At 45.9% G+C, this 10,619-nt stretch overlaps 1 protein-coding gene across 1 annotated transcript in view; it reads right to left on the bottom strand.

Moving 5' to 3' along the window:
* Chst7 (carbohydrate sulfotransferase 7) overlaps positions 1-3,984 on the bottom strand; it is a 25,140-nt gene extending 21,156 nt beyond the window's left edge. The window contains exon 1 of the mRNA XM_048336183.1: positions 2,437-3,984. Within this exon, the coding sequence (XP_048192140.1) occupies positions 2,470-3,924 (1,455 nt within the window). The 5' untranslated portion in view covers positions 3,925-3,984 and the 3' untranslated portion in view covers positions 2,437-2,469. The remainder of the gene's footprint in view (positions 1-2,436) is intronic.
* Positions 3,985-10,619: the final 6,635 nt, after the last annotated feature.

Raw genomic sequence — 10,619 nt, forward strand, 5'->3', positions numbered from 1 at the left:
GTTAGGATTACAGTAGGCATGAGCCACCAGCAGCCCACTTCCTATGTCTTCATCCAGCTAGCAAACCCTAAGTGTTAATGAAAATGGGGAGGAATGAGCAAAATTTTCCAGGAGATTATCATGTTTTAAAATCATAAAATGCTGCAGCAATAGTCCAAGGAGGAATTCTCTGAAGCCTTTGAAGGGAGAGTTAGGAGTCATTACCTAGACTCTGTGGAGGAGGTCCCATTTAAGGAGACAGGAGAAATTCAAAGGGTCAGGTGGAAGGCTGAGGTGAATCAAGCTCAGGAAATGGGCCAGATGGAATACAGATGTACAAACTGAGCTCTTGCTAGGCACCAGTTACTCATGCCTGTAATCCTAGCTACTCAGGAGGCTCAGATCTGAGGACCTTGGCTCAAGGCCAACTGGGGTAGACTAGTCCTCAAGACACCACTTCCAATTAACCAGCAAAATGCCAGACTGGAGGCCCAGCTCAACTGGTAGAAAGACAGCCATGAGCGAGCAACCTGAGTGGAGGCCCTGAGTTCAGGCCTTAATACTGGTAAAAGAAATAAACAGTCCTGAGCTCTCAGGATGTTCCTTCATCCACAAAATTCAAATCATGACTCCCTCCCCATAAAAAAGACAGTCAATGGGGTACATGGAAAGGAAGATTGTCAACCAGAAAAATCCTGGCAAGACATATAAAGGCCTGTTACCAATCCTGTATTGGCATAAAAGCCAATATGTTCCTTTGCCTAGATGGTGGCTGTGTTTCTCTTGTACTGACATGCTAATAAATCTTTGCTTTTCTGATTCTCCTGTCTTTGTAAATTCTTTTTTGCCAACCCATAGCTCCAAAACCTCCTACCATGTACTCCATCCTTAAACACCCCCTTAGCAACTGGAAAGGATGTTTTTGTTAATACGTGACCAGTTGCTCTGTACCATCCCTTCCTTCTTTCTGGAAATCAGGAAAAAACACAGACTTCCTAGCAATTACAGAAATCAACTTGATTACCAGGAGAAAAATTAGTTATCCAGCTTCCTGAAATCACTCTGAAACTATTGCTCCATTAACTACAAAATTCTTCCTCATTAACATCTTCAACCTTTGACCCTGGGAGCCCACCCCAGGAGACTACTGAATTACACTATAAAACAAGAAACAGAGGAAACTTTGGCCACTTCCACCCACACTGCCCTGTGGCTCTTCCTCTGGTCTGTGCGGTGCAGAAGATGGCATCCTTCCAATTCACACAATTTTTGGGGAAATGCTTGTCTATACAACTAACTATAGACTTCTAAGGTTGGCAGCATGCAAGCCATATCTTCCCTGAAGTCCAATGTCACATGTACCTGTTGACCTGGCATGAATGCATTTGGAAACCATTTTTAAAGCATCTTCTAATAACTGCTTTACAGAAGAAATACAAAAAAAAGAAGAGGGAGACTTTCTCAATGGGATGGGAGGAGAAGGGGGGACAGCAGCCACCCATGGCTCACACCTATAATCCTATCTCCAAATGACCACCAAAAGAACTGGAAGTGGAGCAGAGGCTCAAGTGGTAGAGCACTAGCCTTTAGCACAAAAGCTCAAAGACAGCACCCAAGCCCTGAGTTCAAGCCCCAGGACCTGTATACACACAGAAAAAGGGACGGCATGGATTTGGGGGAAGGGGAAAGTGCAGCCCTGAGGTCTTATCACACTAGAGGAAACTGACCAGGCAGCTTTTGTGACCTGATGCTAACGGGATGTGGTCAAATATCCTGCAAACATGGGGAGAGGAGGAAGGGGGAAGGTTAGGAGAGGGGGAAACCCGGGCCAGGGCAAAGCAACATCTGTTCCATTCCATTACAACAGGGCCTGAGATACACAAAAGTAAATACACTGTTCAAGAGCCACCTGCTTGCTTGCTACTTGGGAGGAAGCCCTGGAGCTCAAGCAAAAGAAAAATGCTGCGTGTAGCACAAAGGGTAAGAATAGATAGGATCAAGTTGTTGACACCCTTCCACCAGTGTTTTTGGCTTTCTCGACCAGCAGGTATCATGGCAAAATTGACAAATTGCCATCAGTTTTATAGCCATCAATCGCAAAAGGTGCCTTAAATCTCTACTCTTCCTGACAGTTCTCAAAAGTCAAGTTCCTTTACGACTTTATCCGCCGACCCCGGGGCTCTGCTTCCTCCCTACTTCAAAAAGTGGACTGGGATTGAAGAAGTCTGAGCTCTGTCTCAGCTACATTTAAATATCCTCTCTACTCTCGAAGTTGTCCTGCTAAGGTATGGTGGCTAAAATGGTGAAGCCAAGCAATCTACCAAATGTTATAGGCAGGACTTCCCCTACTCCGTGGGACCAGATTTCCACAGTATGGAGCTCTGGGTGGCACTGTCCTCTCCCTTCCCTTCCCCTTCCCCTCAGGTCATCTCAGGCCCCTGCCTAGTGTCGTCTTACCGGGATCCGGCCCCCGAGGGAGAGGGTGCGACGTTACAAGGCACCATAAGCCTCAGCCTCCAGTGGTCTCTCCCCTTCCCTGGATGGATCCGAATTGCCCTCCTCTCCACTGAGAGGGTAGGCTAGCAGATGCATGGCTGGCGCGCAGGCGGCCTCCACCTGGCGCACCTGCTCTTGGCTCAAGCGCTCGCGCCAGGCGTGCACAGCCTCGCGGGCATCTCTTGCGGATAAGTGGAAGGGCCGATCTGCATTATAGGCTGTGCCCCTAGTCATGTTGAGCGCAAAGGCGTCTAGCGCGGAGAGTGCTCGCAGCCCGGAGAAGCGCAACAGGCGACGCAACTGGGCGCGGGGCTGTCGCACCAGGTCCTCATAGCGCAGCCGTAGGTAGCGTCGCTGCAGCCAGGCGGGAGCACCCCGAGCGAACAGTAGGTCGCGCAGCCAGGCCTCGCAGATCACCTCAAGAGCTCCAGTCAAGAAGAAATCGGAGCGCGCCGATGGCAGCGGTCGAGACTGACTCCCAGGACGAGCGCCCACCCCGTGAGCCAGCAGCACCCGGTGGAAGCGGTCACCTCTTTGGCGGGTACGCAGCACCTGGATGCTTTCGCGCAGCAGTCCTTGCCTGGACTTGAGGCGTGAGTTGTGCACAGCCCTTGGATCTCGGAAAAGCTGTACCACCTTCAGGTTGAGGCCCGGGTCGCGTAGCAGGGGCACCAACACGCCCAGGTCCAGCAGGCGCACGTCTTTGATGACCACCACCGGGTACTTGCGGCACTCGGCCTCCAGCGCACGCAGTGCCACGGGTGGGCAGCTACGCTCACAGACGGTGTCCTCCACGAGACCCACGTCATTGCGGGCGCGGGGTGCATCAGGGCACAGTGGTGGTGAGCAGATGACCTTATTGGTTCGCCAACGGAAGAGGGCAGTCGTGGTGAGATTAGCTGCATCCGAGGCTCGTGTGGAAGGGTCCCCAGGCGGCACGTAGAGCCGCAGCACGGAGAAGTCACAGCGGAAGAGCGAGCGCAGCATGTCGCGCAGCGCGCCCTGCAAACTCTCAGCATCGCCCGGATATAGCGCTTGCCACAGATGCCACATGGGCTCGTACAAGTAGAAAACGTCTGGGTGCTGGTTAAAGAGCTCACCCAGGAACGAAGAGCCGGTGCGCCAGGTGGCGTGCACGTAGATGTGTTGTTTCTCACGGGCCACAGTCTCCCCGAGGACGCTGAGGTTGCTTGAGGACCTGAGCGACTGCTCCGCGCCTACTTCGGGGGCAGCCCGCACCTCCGAGCCCAGCTCACGTTCGTCAGCTGCCGCCGCCTCCAAACTCCACACTCCTAGGCTGTGCTGCAGGCCGGAGCAGTGGCCGATGCTCTTGTCCTGGTCGCGGCCGCCGTCCAGCACGGAGGGGACAAGCAGCAGCATGAGCGTGTACAGCACCAAGAGCAGTGCGAATTTGCAGTACTCGCGGCGGCGGCGCCGCCGGCCCTTCATCTTTCACCCCCGTCCCGAGTGCGCTTCGCTGGCCTCTCTGGGGCCCCCTGTGCTGGGAGGAGTGACACCGCCCGCCGAGGGAAACTTGGGAGGCGATAGTGCTAATGACCGCCCCATCTCGCCCGGTCCTCTTGAGACGCCTATTGGTGGGCCGAGTATCTGCCCGCCCCTCCTACAACCCCGAGCTTTCTCCGCCTTTCTACTCTCCAGGGTTCCCCTACGGCTCCGCCGCTCTGGGCGGGGCTATGGCCGGCTGAGAGCGCAGCAGCCAGACACCTCCTCTCCCCTAACCACTCCCAGATGAAGTCAAGTCTCCAGGAATTGACAGGAGGCAAGCGACGGACTCATGTGTACAAAATGTGCCCGGGAGTCCGTTACAGACTCCACCCAGAGCACTCCATAGCCCCTCCTGTGTTAATGTCCCCTGCTCGGTCATCTCGGTCCTAGGCAAATGACTACTTGTCAGGATATGAATCTAGCACCCCTCTTTATTAGCCACTCAGTGGATGTTACAGAGCTCTGATTTCTTTCTTGTTCACACCCTCTCTCTTGGTGAGGCTCCTAACCACTTCCTCCTACATTCCTCTTTTTGGTATTCAATTCAGAGATGGCCAAGTCTTTATTTTATTTTATCTTTTAGTAGTGATATAGGGACTTGACCTCAGCCTTGTGCTCTCACTTTGCTTTTTTCCTTTTAACACTGGTGCTCTACCTCTTGAGCAACACCTCCACTTTAGGCTTTTTGCTGTTTAATTGGGGATAAAAGTCTGTCAGATTTGTCTTCCTGGGCTGGTTTCAAACCAGATGCTCTACCACCTGAGACATGCCCCCACTCCTGGCTAGGCAGTTTGTGCTGTATGTGAGGGGACAGTTACTCAAGCTAAGGTAATGATGGGAACCTGCTTTGTTCTCATAACTCCATGCTGCTGCTCCCTTATCATCCCATTCTTTGTATCCATCCAACGATGCAACATGAAGGATTGATTTCTGCCTTTTTTTCCCAAGGTCAAGCAAAACAATAGGTTTGATCCCATGCCTGTCTGTAGGCATGCTATTCCAACCTGGGCCTGGCCAAGGACACCACCCATGGTCCCCAGAGGTCAATAGCCCCTCACCTCAAGTGGAGCATTCCACTGTGATCCCGGTCAAGGACATCACCCTGGTCCCATAAGATACCAATAACCCATTTTTTGTTTTCTACTTCCTTGTTAAGCGCTATATAAGCCCACCCCAAAATGCAGTTAGAGGCACAACCTCCAATCCCTTGGAAATGTCTGTGCGCCTTGCTGTTCTTCAATAAACAGTCCTCACCTGTTGATGATTGATCGAGTCCGGCCAATTCCTTTTCAGTTCTCCTCCATTTTCCCAACATAAGCCTGCTCCCAAATTCGCCCCCTTGCACAACCTCCAATCAGGCAGGAATGTCTATGCCCCTTGCTGTTCCTCAGTAAATAGTCCTCGCCTGTTGACAAGTCCGGCCTGTTCTTATTCCTTTTCTATTCCCCATTTTCCCAACAGGTAATAGTAGTAGTGAAGAAAAGGGATTGGGTTGGAGGGATGTTTGAGAGAAGTCTGGACAAGGAGAGGCAAAGGACAGTAAAGGTGCCTGGCAGCAAGGGGCAGTGAGAATTGGAGGCAGCTAGGTTTAGCCTAAGCAAGCCATGAAGCCCTGGGCTCAAAACTCAGTATAGTCAAAATAGAAAAGAAAAAGAAACTTCCTAGCCAGCCTCTGGTTCTGAAACTGAGTTTATAGACCCCATGCCAAAATCCCATGAGTCTCAAGTAAAGAGGTGTCCACTTGCCCCCATATGCTAAAGAAAGAAACTTGGGGAAGGACAGAGAAAGATTTATTAACGGGCAGCCAAGAAAAGCCAGCATGTTCGTACATCTTTAGCCATCTTCAGGGGCACAGACATTGGCTTCAGGTTAAATAGGGAGATTTAGGGACAGGGAATATAAAAGGTATAGAGAGATTAAAAACAGTTCCAAATCATAGACATGGCCTAGCTGACCATCAGCTCAGTCTTTGGCTCTGGAGGAATCCAGAGAAGTCATCATTTCGTTGTTGGAACAAAACAGGAACAAGTTGCCTGATGGGAATCTCCAGAGTTTTTGGCTGCTTCCTTAGAAGATAAGAAGACATTGCCTGTTTGTGGTGCAATTTGCCTTTCACACAAGATGCTTATCAGTGAATCTTCTCTTTCCTAGAACCCAAGGTGAATAGCTCAGATTAAAGGGGCAGATACAAATTTGGAGGACTTTTAGTTAAGTCACAGGACTCAGAAAAAATGTCTTAAGTTGTGTCTTACAATTGCAATTTCTTCTCTCATTTGAGTCAGTATTTCAATCATACCACTCCTCTGCTCAGAACTGATCTTGGCTTACAACTCGCCCTTGGATGAAGATCCAAATCATTAAAGCTTGTGAATTACGTTGTTAGGGGTCTTGATCACCAGAACTTATCTTGGTGTCAAATACATAGTAGCTCGTCAGTACCCACTCGTGGTCTAATCACTGGGTGAAAGCACATTTAACCTTTGCTCTTTGAAGGCAAAACACTGATGCTCCCCTACTCCAGGATTAAATGATATTAGCAGAAATGACTTCAAAATATTATCTTGCTGGGGTTGAGTGGATTGGGATGGAGATAGATACCTAGAAGATGTGAAGAATTTAAAGTGGATGGTGACAAGGAAAGGATGGGAATGGATGGACAGGGTTGGGAGTGTAGAATCTGTAGGCTGGAGAAAAATTGCAACCACGATTTGTGCTGGACAATAAATTATTTCTTTTCTGTGTGTTAGCTGTGGGGCTTGAACTCAGGGCCTAGGTGGTGATCCTGAGGTCAAGGCTAGCACTCTACCACTTGAGCCACAGCTCAATTTCCTTCTTTTGGGGATTAGTTTGTGAGAACACTTGAGCCACAGCTCCACCTCTGGCTTTTTTTTTTTTTTTTTTTGGTGTTTAACTGGAGATAAGAGTCTCTCAAACTTTTCTGTCCAGGCTGGTTTCAAACCACAATCCTCATATCTTAGCTTCCTGAGTATCTAGGATGATACTCAGCCTAGTCCTCAATCTTTGCAGAAATCCCTTAGTCTTTCCCTTGAGTAAGATTCTGTAGTTATGGTACATACACACACACAGACACACACACACATGCACACACATGTGCTCACACACACCACGTAAATTTGTGTTATTGTGCAAAGGTAGTATCCATCAAATTATAATTTTTTAGGTGTTTTCAAAATTAGCAATGTGTTTAACTTTCTCAAGGGCTTTTACTTCAGCATTGATGGAGATAATAGTTATGATTTTTCTCCTCAGATATATTATTATGGGACATGAGTGAATTTCATAATATTGGCTGGATGTTTCATCTCATTGGTAAACTCCAATAAGAAATGGACTAATGTTTACTTAGCATCACACTGGAACTAGTTCATTTATTTTTTTATCCAGTATCTTTGTAATAATGGTAATATTACCTCATAATCGTTTTGTGTGTTCTCTATCAGGCGTTAGCATCAAAACTATGCTTTCTTCATAAAAAGATGACTAGAAGTTTGGCTCAGTGGTAGAGAACCTGCCTAATGAGAGCAAGGCCCTGAACTCAATCCTTAGTACCAGCAAAAAAGGAAAATAAGAAAAGGAAACAAAGTAAAGGGTTTCCTTCATTTTCTATCCTGTGGAATAATTTATGTGGCATTTAGATATTCTTGTCAGTGAATGTTTGACAAAATTCCTCTGTGAAACTATCTGGGGCAGTTGTTTTTATGGGATATTTTTTTTTTTTTTTTTTTTTTTTTTGGCCAGTCCTGGGCCTTGGACTCAGGGCCCGAGCACCGTCCCTGGCTTCTTATTTGCTCAAGGCTAGCACTCTGCCACTTGAGCCACAGCGCCACTTCTGGCCGTTTTCTGTATATGTGGTGCTGGGGAATCGAACCTAGGGCCTCGTGTATCGGAGGCAGGCACTCTTGCCACTAGGCTATATCCCCAGCCCCTTTTATGGGATATTTTAAAAAACAATTTTAAAGAAAGTGATTCGTTTAAGCTTTATTATGTAATAAGGTTCATTTAGCAAAATGTATTTCCTAGGAAATTACTTATTCCTTCTAGGTTCTTAAATTCATTTGCTCAGAAGTCTTCAAAAGGTTTCTTAAGATTTAAGTTTTTTTCCTTCTATTTCAATGATTGTTTCCTCTTGTCATTTCTTTAGAGGGAGTAGTACTGAGGCTTGAACTTAGGGTATCTATCTCTTCCCTAGCTTTTCTGCTCAAGACTGGCCCTCTACCATTTCAACCACATCTCCACTTCTAGCTTTTTGCTGGTTAACTGGAGATAAGAGTTTCCCATATTTGTGTGCTCAGGCTGGCTTTTTTGGTCCATGGTTTCAGAGGTTTCAGTTCATGGTTCCATTGCTGAGTCTGTAGTGAGGCAAGAGCATCATGACAACAATAGCATTGTAAGAGGAAGCTACTTACATCTTGGCAGCCAGGAATCAGAGACAGATAGGATGTGGGTAGAGATAAGGAACTGCTCCCAAGGACACACCTCTCCTGACTATTTCTTCTAGGCTTTACTTGCAAAGGTTGTTTTGTTTTTTTTAATTACGTCCCAGTAATATCATCAAATTATGTGGATTTACCCACTGATTAGGTCAGAGCCCTCCTGCTGATTGCCTCTCAGTTATTATATCTCCCAGCTGGAAATCAAACTTTCAGTACGTGAGCTTTTTGGAGGAACTTTCCATATCCAAATCATAGCACATTTCCTACAATGGCTTGAAAAAAAAACACGGCCAGTACAATTATAGACAAGGTTGTAGAGCATTCATATAGACCCCATTGTAGTATATGAACAGCTTAGTCACTCGGGAAAAATACTAGGAAGTTTCTTATAAAGGCAAAAATAAACTTATTACCAGACCCACCAATTTAATGTTTATGTATTTACCCTAAAGAAATGAGCACTTATATTTACATAGAAGCCTACATGCAAATGTTCATAGCAGCACTAGTCATACCTTTAAAAAAGGAAGCAAGTTTTATGTTGTTTAATTTGCAAAGGAAGAAACAAACAGTACTGATACATACAATAGAACCACCACCCACCAACATGCTATTCACTATTCATAAGTTTGACCTTGATGTGATTCAAGGGTGTTTCTCTGTGTGAAAGAACCCAAGTCCAAAGACTATATAATTTCATGTATAGAACATTCTGGAATACACATACATTTACTGATAAATAAAAAACAAGCTTGGCACTGGTGGCACTGGTGGTATTGTTATGTGGCTTGATGTACTTGTCAAAACTCAGAACTGCTTGCTAAAAAGGACTGAGATTTGCAGTAGATAAATTTTTAAAATAAAGTTAAAAACCTAGACAGGTTTGGAATGTAGTTCAGTGGAAGAGTGCTTGAATAGGATGTACAGGCCCTGGATCCCCACCATCACACATATACACAAAGTAAAATTTAAAAAAATATTTGGATAGTCCTGCTTTGATTCCCTTCAATAACCAAATATGTGTTGAGCTTCTGAACTCAAATGGATGAAATATTGGTTAAGGGTAGCCTGGAAACCATGTGCAGAACTGAACGTGAATAGTTTGAGTTCTTTTGGAAGAGGACTCTGAGATGGAGATTAAGCATGTAGATGATTGATTAGAAAGGGCCCTTGAGATCAACAGCTATCTAAAGGTATGAAGGCAAGGTGAGAGAAAAGGAAGTGGAGGAGAAAAGAAGGGAAGGAGAGAAAAGAGAGGACACGAGGAGATAGGAACATTGTTAACGGTGGCAATTTCAGCCTCTTTCTTAGCAGAAAGAGAAAATATTAATGACATGATGAGGACAGAGACAGCATTCAGAATGCTTTCACTTCTTCATATTCACAGATGTTGGGGCTCTTATATGGTGAAGATTAAACAAGCTCTCAAGCCCTGACCAAAGTGGGACCAAGATTATTTTAGGAAGATTGTTAGCATATCACCACAAACAGAGGTTGCATTAGTTACCATCTTTTCTCTTCAGTTTTTTAACCTCCCCTCACATTTTTAACCTTTTAAATACCATGTTATTTTTTTTAGGGGAAAGGGAACATATCTTTAACATTTATTTATTCTAACATTCACATTTGACTTCATGGAGCTATTTCATTATAGGACAGATTCATTGGGGAGCCAATTACTTCTATGTGAAATAATTTCTATATTAAAAAATTTGAACTCGTTTGGATTTTCCTGCTGACGTGCATTTTTGGAAATAAAATTAGAAATACCTTATCTCCAATACTTAAATGCAAAAGAGTAGTGGGAAAGCCACTATTTCTAGAGCACCTGTCTACTTAAACTACTTCTAGGCTAAAGACAACATCTGTGTAACTGACATGGGAAAAGGAAACACAAAGAGGAAGAAAGAACACCTCAAGACATAACAATTCAATCCCCTGGTTTTCCCAAAAATGAGGAAACTCTGCTGAGGCAGTGGGAGAGCCCTGAGCCAACAGCACGAAGTAGAGGAGGGAGCCATCTATGGGACCTCAGAGACAGCTCCTTCTCTTTCCCCAAATTAAGCACTCAACCATGAAAGCTTGCTACTCCACATCCAGGACAAACCTGGTAATTTGTAGGAAACTCTAAACAAACCTTAAGTAAGAGCACTCTCATCAGAACCAGTAACTAAAAGCCATATG

Source organism: Perognathus longimembris, chromosome 28, assembly GCF_023159225.1.
Source record: "Perognathus longimembris pacificus isolate PPM17 chromosome 28, ASM2315922v1, whole genome shotgun sequence".
NCBI classification, from domain to species: domain Eukaryota; kingdom Metazoa; phylum Chordata; class Mammalia; order Rodentia; family Heteromyidae; genus Perognathus; species Perognathus longimembris.